This window comes from Pseudorca crassidens, chromosome 21 (assembly GCF_039906515.1).
Source record: "Pseudorca crassidens isolate mPseCra1 chromosome 21, mPseCra1.hap1, whole genome shotgun sequence".
Classification (NCBI taxonomy): Eukaryota; Metazoa; Chordata; class Mammalia; order Artiodactyla; family Delphinidae; genus Pseudorca; species Pseudorca crassidens.
In genome coordinates, this window is record NC_090316.1 from 8,821,015 (window position 1) to 8,840,701 (window position 19,687).

The following is a 19,687-nucleotide window of genomic DNA, read 5'->3' on the forward strand; positions in this document are numbered from 1 at the left end:
GGGGAGGTTTGGGGCAGGCGGGCCGTGCACTCACTAGGGGCTGTGGTCCCGGTAGTTGTGGATGTTGACAGCGGCTGTGATGCCACAGATAATGAGTGGGATCCCTCCTGCGATCAAATAGAACCTGGAGAGGAATGGGTTTGGGGGTCAGAGAGTTGGGGAACAAGGAGGGGGCCAGGTGCTCAGAACCCTCACCTTGGGGTCTCTGTCCTATCCTCTTTCCCCTAGAAATTATGTCAGAGTTTGTTTGCCAGGGATGCAATGCCTCTCCAGGGCAGGTCAGTAGGTCCCTAAGGGATTTGGCCAAGACTGTTCTAAGGGACAGTGGCCAGAATTGCTTTCTGTCACCCTAAACAGTGCAGAAGCCAGGGGTGCCACTTGGGTTCCCAGGATCCCTGCCCAATGCCCTTTGAGGTCGCTCCCTTCCTGGCCTTGTCATGCCTGAAAACCCCGAGGATGCCCCCCCTCCATGGCACTGGGCAACCTAGTGCCACCCAGGGCCTTGCCTCTTCTGCCTTTTATTTTTTTTTTGGCTGAGGGATCTTAGTTCCCTGACCAGGGATTGAACCCCGGGCCCACTGCAGTGGAAGCACTGAGTCCTCACCACTGGACCCCCGGGGAACTCCCCACCTCTTCTGTCTTGGGAGTGTGATCTCCCAGGACCTTGGACCCCTGGGACAGCATCCACCCTGGGAGAACAGCTTTTGGTGTCCTCCCCTGACACCTGAGCCCTTCCCCCCTGCAGAGCTGACATACCGGAGCATGGGTCGGGGGGCAGGCAGGGCAGCATCCCCTTCTTGTGGAGGTGGTGCCCTCCAGGTAAGCTCCTTGTGGAGGACACGGGCCTTCACCCCCATCCAGAGCAGTGTGGACAGTGAAGAGTAGTGCAGGGTGATGCCCACCTATAGGGTCAAGGCACTGAGGCTGGGAGACTGGCCGTCCCAGAGCCTCAGCCCCGCAGTGCTCTCCCGTGCCTCCCTTGTGCCCAGCCTCCAGCTCCACCCAGAACCTCCCCAGGGTTCTGTCCCTGCCAGTACCCTCTCTACTTCCAGCCCAGGGTTCTCCCCCGTGTCAGGGACTCTCCATGACCCTGTCATTGCTGCCTGGCTCATCCCCGACCTCTCTTCCATCGCAGGATCCCACTCTCCACTTTGTCCTGTCTCTTAGTTGCTCTGCTTCTTACCTCCCCTACTCTCATGCCCACATGAGGCTGGACACGAAGAGCGGAGCCCCCTTCCTCCCGCGTGCCTCCCCCCTGTACCCCAGGCTGCCGTCTCCGATCCTGGAGACCCCCCACCCCAGCCCTTCTGCTTACCGCCTGGCAGACCATCTGGTAGTTGGTGAGTGTGATGCCTCCCGCAAAGACGGCGGAGGTCATGGCCATGTGGAAGCACAGGTTCAGCAGCATGTGCCAGCCCTTCCGGGACACATGGATGGAGCTGCCGCAGAAACAGTCTTTAACAAACAGGCCGCCCAACCCAAGGTCAGGCCTACGGGGGTCTCAAGGTCACTGGGAAAGTCAACGAGGAGAAGGCAGATATCTGTATGCACGCGTGGGTGTGAATGGGATGGACACCTTAACCCCCAAACGCATTTTCCAGCTGCAGAACCTTTGAAGGAAAGGCTAGGCAAGAGCCTGGGAAAGGAACACTCACTGCCGCCTTGCCAGTACTTAGTAACACCCAGCATGCCCTCCCTTCCCGCAGGAGCTCTCACCTGTGGTGGAGAATGTAGGTGATGATGGTGGAGAAGAGGCAGAGCAGCAGCAGGGCCGTGCAGGGGTACACGACAGGGTGCAGGCCTGCCCCTGAGCCCTCCACCTCCCTGGGGAAGGCGCGCAGCTCCTGGAAAGAGCAGAGAGAAATGAGTAAGGGGAAGCCGGAAGTTGAGCGGCCGCCCTGTGGAGTCCTGGCCAGTCCCCCAGGCCAGTTTTCCTCTTCCCAAGCCCAGTCAGCTTTGGGCCCCAGCTTTGGCCTTTGGTCCATCTGGGTAGCAAAGATGTAGGCACCATGACACCCTCTCTTAGAAAGTCGGTCTAGGTGGCGTTAATGATCTGCCTTTCTGGGAACTTTTCAGGTTCCCAGCCCGAGAATCAGAGAGGAGGGAAGAGGGGCAGGTTCTGTCTATCATACAGCTGCACGCCTGCTCAGGATCTGGAAAAGTGGGCTGTGAAGTGTGGTGCGAGCACGGGGGCTGGACAGGGGTGAGTGAGGAGGGTGACCGGGATGGAGAAACGTTCCCAGATTTTTTTTCACTTTAACGATCTGGGTGTCAGAGAGTGCAGGATGTGGAGACCAGGCTGGGTGGTCTCTGATCCATCTCTCTCAATATGGGAGTAGAGGCAGGACCTCTCTTTTCTTTTTTTTTGCTCTGGGGCTGCTATTATGGGGATGACCTGATAGAGGGCCTGAGGACCTGCCTGTCTTCTGAAAGATGAAGAGGTATGGGGTAGACCAGAGGGCCATTTATTTCCCTGCGAGTACTGACCGTCACGAGGCCCGATAAGGCCTGTTTTTTCAGGATTTCTGTGGCCCCAGGCGCTCAGAGTGCCCCTGGTCACCCCCCGCCGGCGCCCCTTCTGCGTTCCCCTGCCCTCCACCCCCGTGCCCGCTACCCTCACCATGAGCACGGCCACGTTGCCCAGGTGCTGGCACTGCAGGGAGCTGACGTGGGGCTGGCTGGAGTGGAGCTGGCAGCCCTCAGAGCTCCAGCCCCCGGGCCCCCCCGGCCCCTCCTGGCTCCACCAAGCGGCCATGGGCTCGGCCCCCTCAGCCCAATGCCGCAGCGAAACGGCCACCGGCTCAGTCAGGTTTCCCACGCTGCAGCCACCTACAGGGGAGGGGGTCCACTCAGGCTCGGTCAGGGCGTGCGCTGGGCTTGGGGAATAGAGTTAGATGCCAAGTGCGGGCCTGCCCCCCAGGGCCTCAGCCTAACTGGGAGACACAAGGATGAATCAAAATAAAGGCACCTGGAGGTGGTGGCCCACCTAAGTGCCAAATGAGTCGTGGCGACATGCCCAGGAAGGGAGGACTCTGGGGTCCGGGACGAGAAGGTGGAAGGTGACGCGGAGGGAGTGGAAGCCCGGATGAAGGGAGGATTCAGGAGGGCACCCTGAGGGGGAAGTTGGCACCAGGTGACGAAGGGGGACGGAAGGAGGCCCAGGCGGGTGGAGGGTTCGTGTTATAGCCCTTTGGAAATCTGACGAATCTGGGCTGTGAAACCCAGGGTCTCTTGAGCCTTTTCTCCACCAGTCCATTCCTTCACGGGACATCCCTGCCCCGCACCGCCCGAGGAAATGGTGCAGGGCCACCGCCCCCGGCCACCTCCAGCAGGGCGCGGGGGGCGCAGGGGAGGGCGGGCGGGGTGCAGGCCCTTACTGGTTCCCGCAGAGATGACGGGGGTGGCCACGCCGCGCCTCTTGCCAAGCCCAGCGGCTCCAGGGCGGGAGGTGTTGCCGTGGCTGCGGAAGAGACGGCCGTTTCGGAAGACAAGCAGCTGCAGGGTGCAGTCTGGGGGGGCCGGGGGGGCCAGGGCAGCCGGGAGGGACGAGAATAGACTGGGCGGCAGCTGGATGGAGGCCAGGGCCACGCTGTTCTGGGGGGAAACAGGAGTTCCTCAGACACACCCGGGGTCCCTGGGGCTCCGCTGTCCTCCAGCCCCTCCTCCTCCATCCCCTCACCCCCTGTCTGAGTCCTGCGTCCCCTCACACCATCCACCTGACCAGGCGCCTGCACCCCGTACCTGCCCTCTCAGCATCCTCCCTCCCCCGGCGCCCACCTTGATGTGGAAGGACGACAGAGAAACATTGGGCCTCCCCGTGGTACAGCGGAAGCGGAGCTGCTGGTCGGCCAGGGGCTCCGGCTCCGGGGAGGGGATCTGGCCGGGACCCAAGGGCCGGGTGCCCGGCGCACCGGCCTCCCTCCTCTGGAAGGCCGTGCAGGTCAGGCCCACGTAGCTGTGCGGCTTGATGAGGTAGGCCTCCAAGGCCACGTTCCTCGAGTTCTAGGGACAGGGACCTTGTCACCCCTCTCCTGGCCTTCTCCTGCTGAAGACCGCAGACCTGCTCAGGCCAACCCGCCGTCCTTGCTCATCACTCAGGGCCTGGCAGCCTTGCGTCTGCCGTGGAATCCCCCGAACCCCTGCTCTTCGGCCCGTCCTCCCGCTCGCTCACACCCCGTCCTGGAGCTGGCCCAGCTCTTGCCACGTCCCAGTCCTGCTGCCCCAGCTATTACGGGGAGCAGGGTCCTCGCCCCCCTCGGATCTCCCCCGGCACCCAGCACCGTCTCACGCAGAGGAGATGCTGTGCGCTGCTTGTTAGCTGGTTCGCCACCCACCGCTGGAAACTCCCCCTCTTCTCAGGGAACAGAAGTCTCCGTCACCCCTTCCCCACCCCACCCCCCACGTGCTTCCATCCGGCTAGCCCTTCAACTCGGTCCCCGCACGAAGCCCTGTGTAACTTCTCCGATGTCGCCGGCCTCCCTCTCCTCTGCCCTGCTCCTGACAAGTTGGAATTTGATGCCACACAAACGGAACCCTAGTCACGTTCGGTGTTCTCGCTAACTGGGCGCACGGCTGGTGCACACTCGGAGGACTTGCTCCTGGATGACAAGGGCTGGCCCCCGTCACCTCTGAGTCCCTCCCTGTCCCTCCCTGGGCAGGGCACCCTCCCAGCCGGCCCACCGTACCACAGAGATGTGCTGGGCGTGGGCGCTCAGGGCGGCCCCCCCAATGCGCTCCAGGGCGCCCACGATGCCGCTGCAGGCCTTGTCTTCGCGCTGGGCCAGCCACAGCAGGTGCTCGTCCACCAGCATCAGGTTGCTGGCCATATCCACCATCACCTCCACCAGCTGGAGGCGGGGGCGGAGTCACTGAGGGCAGGAGGCGGGGCTGGGGACCCAGAGGCTGGGGCAAGACCTGCTTCAGCAGGTGGGGGGCAGGTGATTTCCAGGGGCCCCAGGGGCCCGATCGAATCTCACCTCTTTGATCTGGTCGACGTAACCCAGAAACTTCTGGATCATCTGAGCCACGTAGACAACGTCCATCATGTCGGAGAAGCTGGCGGCCTCGGCCGTGTATACTCGAAGCTGGTGGGCCAGGGTCAGTGCGTTGGAGGCATTGATGGGCATCTGGGGGTGTGGGGAGGAAAGGGCACCGTCTAATCTGGCTCCTTCTCCCCCAAAACAGCGTGGGGGCCCCCTCCCCTGTGCTGATGCTCAGAGCAACGGGGCCTAGGGAACAGGGTCTAGCCCACAGCTGGGTCTGGTCCAGACAGGAGGCGAAGGTAAGGAGTGAGCCCTTCCTAACTCGGGGCCGTCCACTGGTTATGCCACTGCTTGAGGACAACGGGATGACCTCACGCTGTCCCTGCTTTCTGCTTAAGGCTGTCCTTGCTGTACTGGGGACCTTGGGGGTGGCCCACATGTCCCAACTGTGGCCCTGGGGTTCTGAGTCCCCTGGGAAAGGGAGAGCTAGAGGAGAAGAGCATGAGACACGGTGACCACGGCCCCTCACCATGCATCCCAAGGAGGCAGCACAGCCCAAGAGGCCAGCAGGCTTCTCCCCTCCCCCTTTCCCGCACCCCTCCCCTCTCCTGGCCTCACCAGCACGAAGGTGTAGAGCACCCGGGTGATGTCGTTGGTGTACAGACAGTGGGAGTAGTCCCCCGGCTCCCAGCGGCCAGCTCGGTCACACCGGCGGGAGGCTCGGGTGCCAGGGGCACCCCCGCTCAGGGGCACCGAGGTGAAGGGGTACTGCAGGCAGGACTGGTAGGCTGTGATGCCAGCCAGAGTTCGAGGCCACCTGGGGGCAGAGGTGGGAAGTTGCCGATGACCTAGGCTCCTCAGGCCAAGAGTCCCTCCCCTGCCCTGAGAACTGTGAGGCCAGACTCCTTGGGAGCTGCAGGACGGGCCCAGAAGAGGGTGTGTGTTTGGACGGCACTTCAAGGGCTTCCCAAGCTCCACCTCCTTTCTAAAGCTGTGTTTGTTGGGACAGTGCTGTCACTGGTGCTGCGAGGCTGGACTTGAAGTCCTGAGTTCAAGTCACTTATGCTTTCTGGGCCTTAGTCTTCTCGGCTGTACGATGGGGAGAATAACTCCTCCCCTGCCTGAGTGAGAGGCCACTGGGATGTGAAAGTGTGGCATCCGCAGTGGGAGAGCCTTGTCAGCTACGCATGGAAGGAAGAAAAAGGAAAAAAAACCCTTTTTGTTCTGCACAGCACATTCGGAGGGTGATTTTATACAAAAGGATACGGTCTCTGTAAATGTGCCAGCGGGACCTGGAGCTGAATGACAAAAGGCAGCGTATTCTCCAGCTTGGAGTGGGTGGGGGACCGGTCACCGGTGGTCCCAGGGGCAGGAGCGGGGTGTGGGCCGGGGCCTGGGTCTCGAACCTGAAGTCCCCGCGGTTGTTGGCGACTCGCTCTGCGGGGCAGTAGGAGGCCGAGGTCTCCAGCACCACGATCTCCACCTTCTTGCTGGCGTTTCCCTGGACCGTAGACACGGAGCACTCCCATTCGCCTGAGGCCCACACGCCGATGTGAGACAGGGTCAGCTCACTGTGGGCGGGCGGGCGGGCGAGGGCTGGCTGGAGGCGCTCCCGGCGGCCAGCCACCCTCCCCAAGCGCCCGGGGGCCACCCTGGGGCACGCAGGGCATCAGCTCCAGGCTCATTTCTTTAACTGAGCCAGGGAAGCACGTACACACTTCTTTAACTCTGATTGGCCTTCCGTTAGTGCCTGTCTTTTTTTTGGCTGTGCCGTGCGGCTTGCAGGATCTTAGTTCCTCGACCAGCATGAACCCCAGCCCTGGTAGTGAAAGCGCTGAGTCCTAACCCCCGGACCGCCAGGGAATTCCCCAATTTCCCCATCTTTTTATCACAGAGATAATATTACCTCTCTTGCAAATCTACTGGAGAGATCAAGTCCAATAATACAGGTGAGAGCCGCTATATCATTGTGAAAGCACTGAAGAAATGTCAGATATAATCGTTTTCTTCTATCAGGTGTTCAATCTGTCCCTCATCCAGACCATTTCTGACTTAGTCCTGGATGTGCATCAGCACACCCGCATGTATCCCCAGATCAGGCCATCTCCTTCGCGGGGTGCATGAGGGTACTGTGGCCACCCCCGCCCGCGCCATGGGCCCAGAAGGGGCCGCAGGGCCTGTACCTGGTGATGAAGGTGCAGTCGTGGATGAGGCTGTCGCCCAGGAGGATGCCCGCCTGCTCGTCGCCCTCCACAGGGGCCCGGTTGTGGTACCAGCGGACGTGGGTGTCATTGCCCAGGTAGCTGGCCGAGCACTGGAAGGGCAGCCGGTCGCCCTGGAAGACCACTTGGCGGAGGGATGGGATGAGGTGATGTGTGTGCAGCTCCAGGGCCCCCTCTGTGGGAGGGGACACTGGCAGTGAGGCTGAGTGACGGGTGAGGGTCCAGTGGGGGCAGAGCCAGGCCCCTCTGTCTGGTCTGGAGCCCGCCCCAACTCGGAAGGAGAAGGGGGGCTGGAGAGTCTCCGGAGATAAGAGCGCAGGAGAGGAGCAGGCAGGTTTCGAACAAATAAAGATGCTTCTTTCCACTGCACACTTGTCACCCCAAGAGGTGGGACCAGACGGAAAACATAAACAAAGCAGCGGCCCCAAAGGAAGTTTACAAAAGCAGATGGAGGACCAGCCCCCAGTGGGATCTGAGGGAGAGGACGCCCTGGAGGCCAAGCCCAGCGCACAGGGAGCCTTGAGCCAGCAGGGGCCCCTCAGGAGGGAGCCTGAGGGTGCGGGTTTGCTCACCGCAGCGCAGCTGGGCCTCCTGGAGGCCGCCCAGGGTCTGGGCGTGCAGGGCGCTGGGGTAGGCACAGAGCGTGCGCTCCGACAGCTGCACGGAGCGATTCCGGGCCCAGGACAGCAGCCAGCGCAGGCGGCAGTCACACGTCAGGAACTCGGTGCCCAAGTCCCTGCAGGGGGGTGGAGGGGCCACAGGGTAGAGCAGAGGGAGCGTGGGCTCCCCGGGGTGGGGATGGAGCCCCAGGGAGAGACTGAGGCTGGAGAGGGCCGGGAGAGCAAAATTGTGCACGTGTGCCCGGCCGCCCGCCACCATGGCCGCCACCATGGCCGCCACCATAGCCGCCACGGCAAGCACGGGGAGGCGCGTATGTGGAGCTTCAGCCATCGTCTGCCGCACCTCCTCAGAAGGCTGGCCACGTGGGCACGGTGCTTATGCGTCTCCCTCCTGGGAAGTGGAAGGAAGCAGGGCCTGACTGCTGGGGCTGGGGAAGGATACTCACACAACCTTAAGGGCTGGCAGCTCATCAAAGACCCCCGGTGGCAGACTGGAGAAGATGTTTCCAGATATGTTTCTGCAGGAAACAGGGAGAGGGGATCTTAGGCTCCCCCTGGGCCACAGGAGGTGGGTGGTGAGTGATGAGAATGCGGGGACCCGTGAGGCTTTGGGGAGCCTTCCCGCTGCCCCCCTCCCCGCCCCTCACTCACAGCCGGAGAAGCCTGGGGAGGCCTTGGAAGGTCTCAGAGGTGAGACAGCCAATCCGGTTGTTGGAGAGATCTCTGGAGAGACACACACGACCTCAGCAAGTCGGCCACGTGGTAGCGCACGGATCCGCTTGTGAGGGACACACGCGTGTGGGCGGGGCTTGTGGGCGGGAGCGGAGAAAGACACGGTGCTGGGGCATGAGATGTCTGCCCCCAGCCTGTTGCGTGCGGGGAGGAGAGGCAGTGAGGGAGGGTGAGTGGGAGGGTGGCGGCACCCATGGGACCGCCTCCAGGGACGAGGGGGCTGGGGCGTGGGGTCAGGACAGGCCACTCACAGGCGCTTCAGCTCCCCCAGACCCAGGAAGGCGCCCGCCTGCACTGTGCTGATGACGTTGTTCCTCAGGTCCCTGTGGGAAGCAAGCGGGGGCCTCACACCTCGCCCGCTCCGGGGCCACGCGGCTGCCCGGGGCGGGCGGCCTCACCGCCGCCAGTGCCGGGCTCTCGGTTTCCCTCTAAGTCCCTGCTCGCCTCAGCGCGGCTGGGAGGCCGGATGAAGGACCTGGCCGCTCAGACGGGTCCCCTTCCGCCTCCCTGGGTCAGGGAGGATGGAGACACCGAGAGATCCGGGGGGAAGGCCTCGGATGAGGAGGCCGGCGCGGCGGAGACGGGAGAGGAGCTGTCCCTGAACCGGGAGTCGGGAGGCCTCGGTTCCCGGTTCCCACGAGCTGCCCTGAGTTTCTCAGTCTCTCAGGGCTGCTGTAGAATCGTTTGAAAATGGGTGTAACGGCCCTTTCTTTGTCAACTGCTACACAAAGGTAAGGTCATCTTGAGCCTGGCCGCGGAGAGGTACTTTAGAGCCATCGGGCGGATGCTCCACCTAGCAGGTGAGGAAAGGTCCCGGGCTGGCTGGTGACCCTGTGGATGCGGCCCTGGGGGGTTGTCCATCACCTGGCCCCGCCCCTCAGCCCTCAGATGAGGAAGCTGAGGCCGAGGGGGTCACCTGCCGCCCTCCCCCCAGGCTTCCTCGAGCCCCTAGTGCAGAGACAGGGTGGCAGGGCAAGGGCCACCTCGGGTCACAGACTGGACAGAAGATGGCAGTTGGCCCCCAGGCACCACAGGGCCAAGGGTCACCCACCAGGAGGGACGAACTGCAGGGAAGTTTTCAGAGTAGCTTCCGTCCCAGGCTCTGGTGGCTCAAACTCCATCACACGGTCAGAGTGCCACCCTCCCTCCACTTTGTCACATCCTCCCGGGGCAGCAGGGGCGGGCCGAAGGGACAGTCCCGGCCCACTGGGGACCGGCCGGTGCCCACATGGCCCCAGCCCCCCACCAGACCCGGCAGCCCTCTGGGACCACTGAGGCCCAAGGCGATGGCTGGCCCCCTGGCCTGCCCCAGCACCCTGTCCTCTCGGGCACAGCCATGGGGAGAGGCGCCAGACTGACCCAACCCTTGCCCACCTACCCAAGGCCTACCTGGGTCTGTCCCGAGCCAAACCAGAACAGGCTTGCGGCCCACAGAGACCTTACCAGGAGGCCTCACTGCCCACCTGGGGGCGGGGAGGGCTGCAGCCTCCTGGCTAGCTCCCTACGTTCCAACATCCTCTCGGGCCCACCCAAGCACCCAGGAGATCATGAGGCGGAGGGCAAGGGTGGGGGGTTCCTGGAATAATCAACTTAGGTTGGCCTGTGGGGTCAGCCTGCTCTCCAGGGCCCTGCCACCACCCCCACCCCCACCCCCCCGGCCCAGACCCGCCTTCTTGGCTCTGCAGGCCAGAGTCTCAGGGGCAGCTCCGGATTATGGGCAGCAGGGGGTTAACTGAGCCAGCTCCCTTCTGGGGGGAGAGGAAATGGGTGTCCAGGATGGGGAGGTGCCGTCCCAGCAGGGGGCCTGTTTTCACACAGACAGTCCCCGCTGGGGACAGAAACACCCAGAGAGAGACAGAGACAGAGAGAAATGCAACAAATCCCTTGCCCAGCCCTGCCCCTGGCTGGGGCTCCTCACACCTCAGCACCCTCTCATACCAAGGACTTGGGCTGCATAACCCTGCGCCCCGCTGAGAAAGAAGAGGAAGCCCCCGGAAGGGCCGCTTCGTGCAGGCAGGGAATGTGCGAGAAGGCAGCCCCTAGAAGGCTCCTGCAGAGAGGAGGCTGGAGATGGCTGGGAGAGCGCCCGCCCGCCCAGGGTTGCCCCCCCACCCCACAGCCCGGTCCTCCGATGCTGCGGCAGCCCGTGCCCCCGGCCCCTCTTGGGTTCTGGCCATTCTCAGGGCTCCGCCTCCCACCCGTGTGGGGGACGAGCAGAGGGAAACACATTCCTCATTGTGTCACTTCCCTTCATGGGCTGCCAAGGGGCCCAGGCTGCAGCCCCCCGCCCCTTCCCTCTCCGCTCACTATGTTTATTCTCATTTCCTCCCTGGCCCCCCTCGAGAACCCCCCGCCCAGCTGCCCCACTGATGCTCTACAGATGGGAGCACGGCAGCCCGCTCGGGCCCAGCCCCTTCCTGCCCTGGGTTTCCTGCAGCCCGGGCCAGCCAGGGCCTTCTGAAAGGGGAGCTTCCAGCAAGTGTCGGCGGTCCTGACCTCTTGTCTCACGCCCGCAGAGAGGCTTCCGGGGTGACCAAGGCAGCCCTCAGAAGGAATGCCCTCAGAGACGGCCTGCTGGCCTGGAACCAACCAGTCTTGGGTCCTCTCCGGAGGGGCACAGGCCAGGGGCGGCTCCTGGCTGAGCTGCTAGCCCGATGGGGGCTGGCCCCTGGGCAGCTGAGGCCTCCTGGTCCCTAAGGTGGGGGACGCAGCTCTGGGGCTGTACCCTCCCTAGTGGTAGGAGGAAATGCTACCGTAGAACTTGGATATTTTTGTGGACCCGCGAGGCCCCTATAGGTTGGTGGTTCTGCACATTTCTTGCTTAGCACGTCCTTTTGAATATCTGATGAGGGCTATGGAGTCCTGCCCTAGAAGAATGCACTACCCCCAATATTGTGCATCTGATTCCAGGGGCTCGTGGAACCTAGGTTACAACCTCCTGCTCTGGACTTGCTCATTGGATTCCTTCATTCCTTAGGCGAGGTCGCAAGGACGCAGAGATGCTTGTATGATGTGGCATCTCCTGCCCTCTGTCTGCTTCCACAGACCTCTGGTCTTGGAACCTGGAGAGAATGCAGCTTATGGGTGGAGCCTCCCTCCCTACACCCCCTTGCCTAATCCAGACCAGGCTCCTGGATCAAGATAGACCCCTCTCCCTGTACCTATGTCCACATGGAGGGGAAGGACACCCTATGGCAGAAGTTGGGGGGGGGATACCTGGGAGCAAATCTTGCCCTATGTCCTTCTTGGGCAAAAAGCAGCTCAGGAAGCTGAATGTGTAAGACTGAGTGTATAAGCACAAGCAATAAAAGAGCAGATTGAAGACTTCCCTGGCGGCGCAGTGGTTAAGAATCTGCCTGCCAATGCAGGGGACGCGGGTTCGATCCCTGGTCCAGGAAGATCCCACATGCTGCAGAGCAACTAAGCCCACAAACCACAACTACTGAGCCCGCATGCCGCAACTACTGAAGCCCGCGTGCCTAGAGCCCGTGCTCCGCAACAGGAGAAGCCACCGCAATGAGAAGCCTGCACACCGCAACGAAGAGTAGCCCCCGCTCGCCGCAACTAGAAAAAGCCCGGGTGCAACAACGAAGACCCAACGGAGCCAAAAAAAAAGAGCAGATTGATACGTTACACTTGAAAATGTTAAAGTTTTGCTCTTGAAAGGATGCCACCAAGAAAGTTGAAAGACAACCCCTGGGATGAGAGAAAATATTTGCAAATCATATACCTGATAAGGGACTTCTATCCAGAATACATAAAGAACTCTTACAACTCAATAATAAAAAGACAAGTAGCCCAGCTGAAAAAAAAATGGGCAAGGGATTTGAATAGACGTTTTCTTCAAAGAGGATATACAAATGACCAATTAATGCATGAAGAGGTGCTCAACACCATTAGGGAAATGCAAATCAAACCCACAATGAGAGACCACTTCACGTCCACTAAGATGGCTATGATTTAAAAAACAGAGATTGCAATCCTTATATATTATAGATGGGAGTGTAAAATAGTGCAGCCACTTTGGAAAACAGCTTGGCAGTTAAAGTTACCATATGACCCAGCAATTCCACTCCTTGGTACAAATCCAAGAGAAGGGAACATACATGAACACAAGAACACATATAGGAATATTCATAGCAGCATTATTCATAAGCCCCAAAGTGGAACACCCCAAATGTCCATCAACTAATGAACGAGTGAACAAAATATGGTACCTTCATACAATGGAACATTATTTGGCCATAAAAAAGAATGACTTGCCGATACATGCTCTAATATGGGTGAGCTCTGAAAACACTATGCTTGCTGAAAGAATCCAGTTACAAAAGATTACATACTGTGGGCTTCCTATTTATATGAAATGTCCAGAATAGGCAAGTCTATAGAGACAGAAAGTAGATGAGTGGTTGGCTTAGGGCTGGGAAATGGGCCGGGGGGGGGCGGGGGGGGGGAGGAACGGGGAGTGATTGCTAATGATTCAAGATTTCTTCGGGGGATGATGAAAATGTTCTAAAATTAGATTATGATGATGATTGCACAACTGTAAATACACTCAAAACCATTGGATCCTACGTTTTAAACGGGTGAACTTAACGGTATGTAAATTATGTCTCATTAAAGCTGTTAAGAGTGAGTGTGTGTTTGTATGACAGCGTGTGTGTATGTGAGCGTGTGTGTGTGTGTGTGTACCCACGCTTGGACAGGGTGGGGCGGCACGAAGTTGGCTCCCTCTGGCCCCCAAAGACCTCCCTGCTTGTGGGTTTGAAAACCGAATTATAGGTTTGGAGGCCGCACAGCAGCTCCCCTGGGCCCTCTAGGACTTTCAGGGTTCCTTAGAAAGTGGGGGGGGCTGGCTGAGGAGTGGGCAGAACCCCCCGCCGCAGGTCCAGGGGTTGCCTGGGGGGAAGGGAAACGGAGAGACTGTGGCGACCAGGAGGAAACCCCAGGCGGTCCTAGGCTCCCTCGCAGCGCCACGCCCCGGGCCCCTCTTGTCTCTGATCTCATCCAGGAGGTATTTATGGAGCACATACCCGGTGCCAGGCATTGGGCCTACAACAGCGAGCCGGAGGGCTGTCCCCGGACCCACCGGCCTCCCTTCCCGCGCCCTCTGCCTCGGCGTGGCATTCCTCTCCAGCGCCTAGGGGCGGGGGAGGGGGGGCAGAACCCGGCCGCCTTACCCTCGGCCCCGCCCCCAGATTAATGAAAACCACCTGGCGGGTGAGCCGCACGCACCGCCCCCGCCCCCAGGCCCCCGCATCGTTCCCGTGAGCATCTGCGTCTAATGAGTGCCGCAGCACTGCGGCATACCAGCCCCCGGGGCTCATTAATCTCATTAGGCAACGACAAATCATCCTGGGGCTGCCCAGGCTCCCGCCCCGGGCCCTCTCCTCCAGGCGTGCACAGGCCTCTGGAGGCGTGTGTCCACACAGATCCACACGCAGGCCTGCACGCCCAGTCCCGGGCTCCCTTGACCCCTCCTGGGGGCTGTCTGCCCTGTGGCCGGCTCGATCCACGGTCTGGGGGCTTCTCACTGTGACTGGGTCACCCTGGAGTCCAGGAACGTCTTCAGGTGGCCAGCCCTCTGCTGAATGCGTGGGAAGGATCCGGGCAGAGACGCAAGGGACCCGAGGAATGATCCATCCGCGAGTCCTTTCCGCCCGTAGACTTTATCTACACGACCGCCTGCCCAGGGCTGGGGGCTCTGGACGAATCTAAGCGGTCTGGGGCGGCCTGTGTGACATCTTGCCACTTGCAACTCTTCCGAGGAGAAGGGGACGGCCATTTACTGAGAGGCCGAGGTGTCCCCTGCTCTCTTCCTGGGTGAACTCATCTACCTCCGTGGCCACCTGTCAGGGAGCCGTGCCTTGCCCCTTGGTCCAGGTGAGAGCCTGAACAGGCACCCAGAAGGCATATGGAGGTGGAATTCAATCCCAGTCTCTTTTCACTCCAGGGTGAAGTCCTGTGCCCTTTCATCGCCTGCCCCTTCACTCCCAAAGCCTTTCCTCTGGCTAGTCTGCTGAGGGAGGCAGGACACAAAGGAGGGCTCAGAGGCAGGGCCTCACACACCTCTGGGCCCTTCTGCACACTCCTGGGCTGGCCTTGAACTCTGCTGGACTGTTTGAGATTCCCCAGTTCAGCCTGCCTGCCTGATAAAGGTGTGTCTCCCCCATCCCACCTCACCCCCCAGTTCTCTGGAGCGCGGGTCCTCCCGTGGGATCATCTCAGGCACATTCCCTCTCAGGGCCCTCTCTGTGTCCCCTTCCTGGCCTCGGGGCCCTGCACTGCACAACAGGGGAGCCCCCCACTTACACCCCACCTGTTTGCAGAGGCCAGAGGGGCACTCAGCAGGGCGGGCAATGCCGGCACTTTCTGGAGCAGCCCACATCTACTCAGTTATCAGACAGGCCGCTAACTCCCATGGGACTTGCTGCATGGACTGTGGGATGTGAAGCTGCCACAGGCTCAGCCGCCCCAGCCTGGACGGCTGAGTCCAAGAGGACAGAGAGATCAGTGTTTCCTGGCACCAACTGCACGCCAAGCCACGGCGTCTCGTTTGCAATGAATAGGCCCACAGTGCAGGGGTCATCTGGTCCACTGGTTCCCAACCCCAATGAGCATGAGAATTGCCCGCATACCTTGTAAACAATTCCCAGGCCCCTGCTGACCTGATGAATTAGCATCTTCAGGACGGGGGCCAGGACCTCTCCCTACCTCTGGGGTAGTGGGTAGTGACTGTGATGATTAGTTTTATGTGTCAGAGTATAGCCCTCGGTGACTTAATCAATCACTAATCTAGGTGCTGCTGCGGAGGTATCTTGTAGATGTGGTTACCGTCTACAGTCAGTTGACTTTAAATAAAGGAGACAACCTCTGCTAACATGGGTGGGCCTCACCCAATCAGTTGAAGGCCCGGAGAGCAAAACCCGAGGTTTCCCAGAGAAGTTCTGCCTTAAGACTGCAGCATCAGTTCCTGCCTGACTCTCCAGCCTGCTGGCTGGTCCTACAGATTTTGAATTTGCCAGTCCCCACAATCACATGAGCCATTTCCTTAAAATAAATTTCGCTGCAAAGAAATAATTTCTTGGAACTCCCTGGTGGTCCAGTGGTTAGGATTCAGCACTTTCACTGCCATGGCCCGGGTTTGATCCCTGGTCGGGGAACTAAGATCCCGCAAGCCGCGTGATGAGGCCAAAAATAATAATAATAATAATAAAGAAAGAATTTCTTTGTATATTTATATAAGGACACAGCCACGTACATCTCCTATTGGTTCTGTCTCTTTGGAGAAGCTTGACTGATACACTGGTGACCAGCCAGGCTGGAGACCCTGGGCTCCTCCAGCCCCTGCACTGCCTCTCCATCCCAGGGAAGCGAGGCCAGGATGCTGAACCCAGCACCCCTCTGCCCAGAAGCCTCCCCTCCTCTGAAAGTGCGGCCGTGTCACTGGGCTTTTTGATCTTTTCCTTCTGCAGCTCTGTGGGTATTACACACACCCAAGGATCATAGAGTTTTAAATCCAGAGTGCACTTTACAAACTGCCCTGTCCCTCCACTTTTTTTTTGGTCTTAGTTCCCCGGCCAGGGGTCGAACCCGTGCCCCCTGCAAGGGAAGCGTGGAGTCCTAACCATTGGACCGCCAGGGACTCGCCCCCCCACTTTTAACAGATGAGGAAACTGAGGTCCCAAAGTGAGGCAGCCCTCTGACCCCACCTCCCACCACTCCCCAGTCACGCTGCCCTTCTTCTGCACCTCAAGCTCACCAGGCAGGCTGGACCCCAGGGCCTCCCCCACTGCTACTGCCTGTGCCTCTAGACAACTACCTGCCCGCCAGGTCCCTCCCTCCATCACCTCCAGCGAGGCCTTAACCTCATTACATAAAATAGCGGCCCCCATTCCAGTGCTTTCTGCCCCCCTTCCCCTGCTGCTTTGTTTTCCTCTGCAGTGTTTATGGGCTCCTGACCTACTATACATTTCTTTGCTACGTTCTGGGTCCCATCAGGGCGGGCACCTGGCCTACCGCGTTCACTCTGGATGCCCAGCACGCAGCCTGGCACACGGAGGGGGCTCAAGAAACATCTCGAGGGTGAACGACTAGAGGATTCCTAACGGGGCAGGGGCTCCAGCTCAGGACCTAGAATTCTCACTCCAGTGCCCTTTCTCCTCCCTCAGCATAGGTCGTTGTTCCCGTCTCCTCTCCCACTTTGCTCTGCTTGCCTCCCGTGGTTTGAGTGCACCTGCAGGGTGCTGATCTGGCTCCCGGTGCCGTGGGGAGGGGTCCAGTTGGGTAGGCTTGCGTGGGGGGAAGGAGAAGCCCATCGTCTCATCTTCACCAGACAATCTACCCTCATGAGATTGAAGGACCACCCAGCAGACCCAGCGAGGGGGCAGACCCAGCAGATTTTTGGCAGATGAGGCGAGAGGGTAAAGATGGGAAGATGTCCCAGAGGCCTCAGGAGGCTCTGGGCAGCTCTCGCTTGTGCTAAGGAGAACAGAGACGGACGCTGGGCAGTGACTGGCCCTGGTTTGGCCGGGTCAAAGGACTGTGGGCAGCTGCGGTTAGTTTTTCTCCAAAAGATCCCAGGAGGGAGCGTCTGCTTTCTGGCAATGCAGCCCTCTAAGACCAAGCCTGGGCTGAGACAGCTCCTGAGTGCTTAGCCGCTCGAGGAGGAGAATGTTGGTAACTAACGAGTCTTCTGAACAGCAGCTCGGGGGCAGCCCTTCCTCCCTTCGGAGCAGAGTCAGCGGGACCTGGTCACGGCTGACTGTGCGCACCGTGGCTGACATCGCAGGAGCCCTCCCACCCCCAACATGCCCTGATCCCACAGAACGTGCTCCACCTTTCCACGCCAAACATGGCTGTGTCCCTTTCCACCCGCCCCCAACCCAGCCAGGCCACCAAGCTTTCCCCACAGGCGGCTTGGGGGAGAGCCTTGCCCTTCCCTCGTGAAGTGGGTGTAATAGAGACAACCTCGTAAGTTGTTGTCCTGGTTAAAGATCTACACTCCATCATGTCGGTACTGCATCTCTATTACCCTTGAACTTTCTAGCCTTCGCTGATCCCTCCTTTGGCCTTTACAGAAACCCCGACCTACTTCATTCCTATATATATGGCAAGGTCTCTGGTCTCACTGGACGGTGATCCCTTTGGCTGTTTGAGAGCAGGCGTCTGCCTTATTCGTTCGTATCCCCCATCGCTCTGATCCAAGCCTTTCAGGCAAAACGGTACTAGAGGGGGCAGGACCCTGTTGGAGGCCTTGGGAATGCCCAGCAGGTGGGAGCAGAGCTAGGAGACAGGGGCTTGGACGTGAGGGAGATGGCAAGGATCCGGCTCCAGGAGGGACGGGAGGCCCAGGGGTCCCGTGGAGGAGACAGGACCCAAAGCTGTTGTACAGGCTGTAGATCGAGAGTTGCCAACTGAAGCGGGAATCGAGAGAGGGGTTGACTCAACCCCCTCCTTTGGCACGGACTTGCCCGTGACCGAGGCAGGTCCCCAATTCTGGGAAGGAGCTTCTCTCGGGCTAGCAGGGCCCTTGCCGTCCGTCCACAGGGCAGCCGAGGGTGCTGTTGCTGATGCAGCTGTAATCCAGGGCAGTGGGGATGGAGGGAGGGGGACAAGTGGATGCGACCCACTGTCCCCACTCTCAGCCCAGGGCTCTGGCCCCTTGGAGCTTTGTTTGTCGACTGTGTTTAGGGAAGGAGGAAAGAGGCCTCAGTCACACTAAACGCTCCCTCGGCCCTTTATGCTGGGCCCCCAGCTGGGACGGGGAGGCAGCTTCTGGACAGTTAAGGGGCTCAGCCCTCATAGCTAATTGCTCATTAAAGAGTGTTAATGAGCTTCCCACAGCCCCATCCCCGCCTGGACCAGCGCCGTGTCCCCACTTCTCTGTGCTGTGGCTGGTGAGGGAACTGGTCTCTCTCTCCCGGACCAGTCCCTCCGCCCTCCACTTCGTGGTCGAGTCCGACCGTGGGCCCTGCTGGGCCAGCAGGTCCCGGGCCCCTCAGCAGCCGGGATTCCTCACCCTCCCTGCCCCGACCTCTTGCCCGAGCACTTACAGTTTCTCCAGCAGCGGCAGTCCCAGGAAGGAGCCGTTCCGGAGCCCCGTGATCTTGTTGTTACTCAAGAGCCTGGAGGACAGGGGAGAACACAGAGGGGAGAGTGTTGCCTTCTGTGTAAGCGGCGCCCCCTGAAGCCGGGCGAGGAGCAGCCCCACCCTGGGCTCCGGGAGACCACGGGGAGGGGCCAGCGAATGGTTCGGGCAGACTGGTCAGCCCACTAAATGCCAGGTCAGATGTGTCACCTGCTCTGGGTCTCCCCACAGCCTGGATCTGACTTAGGCTCTGTACGCAGGTGAGCTGAGCAGGTGTGAAGTTGTGATGACCCGTTTTAACCTTGGAACCACAGGGCCGAGCCCACGGCACCCCCTTTCTGCCCGCCACAGCTCTGTCTCGCTCAAGCCATTGGCCCAGTTATCTGAGGACAGTGCTGGGGAGAAAGGTCTGGCAGGTAGAAGAGGAAGTCAGGCAGGTGCGAGGACCTGCCCTTCCTCGGGGTCTCCATCACTCCGGGAGCTGAGGACCACCAGAAGGGGAGCCCTCCCTCCCCTCAAGGGCCCCCAGCTCAGAGGGACGGAGTGCCCACGCGTCCCCAAGCCTGTCTATAGCCTTGACCGGAAACTGATGGATTCCTCGGCCCCGGGGGAGCCCAGGCCTCAGCCTCTGCCCACTCGGAGTCTTGTTTATTTACTCGTTTGTATTTGTGGAAGCAGAAAGGGGCCCCAAGCTCCTGACCCAACCCACTCTGCCCACCCACTCAGCCTTTCTCTGTCAGGCTCCCTGCTGGGAGGAGAGAGTTCCAGGCCAGCCAGAGGGCTCATCCCTTGAGTTAATTGCTTATTAAAAAGCTTTAATGAGCCTCTCAGCTCCAGCTCTGGCCTGCCCTGCGCTGAGGCAAAGGTTTTCCCATCTTTGCTCTGAATGGTGGAGAACGGACCTGGGAAGGCCAGAGGTGCTCCCCTCCAGTGAGCAGCCCCTGGGCTGGATAGTAAGGGAGAGGGCAGGGGGCGGGGACGGGGCCCGGGAGGGGCTGTCAGAGCTCTGCCGCAAAGCTTAATGGCAGTGGGTGGGTACAC

At 60.3% G+C, this 19,687-nt stretch overlaps 1 protein-coding gene across 4 annotated transcripts in view; it reads right to left on the reverse strand.

The window, feature by feature from the left end:
• Positions 1-19,687, reverse strand: part of ADGRA2 (adhesion G protein-coupled receptor A2) — a 34,655-nt gene that overhangs the window by 3,138 nt on the left and 11,830 nt on the right. The window contains exons 2-18 of one of the 4 annotated variants that reach the window (XM_067721941.1): positions 18,612-18,683; positions 8,808-8,879; positions 8,476-8,547; positions 8,271-8,342; positions 7,777-7,940; positions 7,166-7,379; positions 6,389-6,553; positions 5,601-5,799; positions 4,977-5,126; positions 4,686-4,847; positions 3,778-4,002; positions 3,378-3,594; positions 2,621-2,829; positions 1,717-1,844; positions 1,316-1,439; positions 757-902; positions 35-124 (exon numbers count right to left, since the gene is read on the reverse strand). In XM_067721941.1, coding sequence (XP_067578042.1) covers positions 35-124; positions 757-902; positions 1,316-1,439; positions 1,717-1,844; positions 2,621-2,829; positions 3,378-3,594; positions 3,778-4,002; positions 4,686-4,847; positions 4,977-5,126; positions 5,601-5,799; positions 6,389-6,553; positions 7,166-7,379; positions 7,777-7,940; positions 8,271-8,342; positions 8,476-8,547; positions 8,808-8,879; positions 18,612-18,683 — 2,481 coding nt within the window. The remainder of the gene's footprint in view (positions 1-34; positions 125-756; positions 903-1,315; positions 1,440-1,716; positions 1,845-2,620; positions 2,830-3,377; positions 3,595-3,777; positions 4,003-4,685; positions 4,848-4,976; positions 5,127-5,600; positions 5,800-6,388; positions 6,554-7,165; positions 7,380-7,776; positions 7,941-8,270; positions 8,343-8,475; positions 8,548-8,807; positions 8,880-18,611; positions 18,684-19,687) is intronic. The other 3 variants (XM_067721942.1, XM_067721939.1, XM_067721940.1) reach the window with 3 other exon arrangements.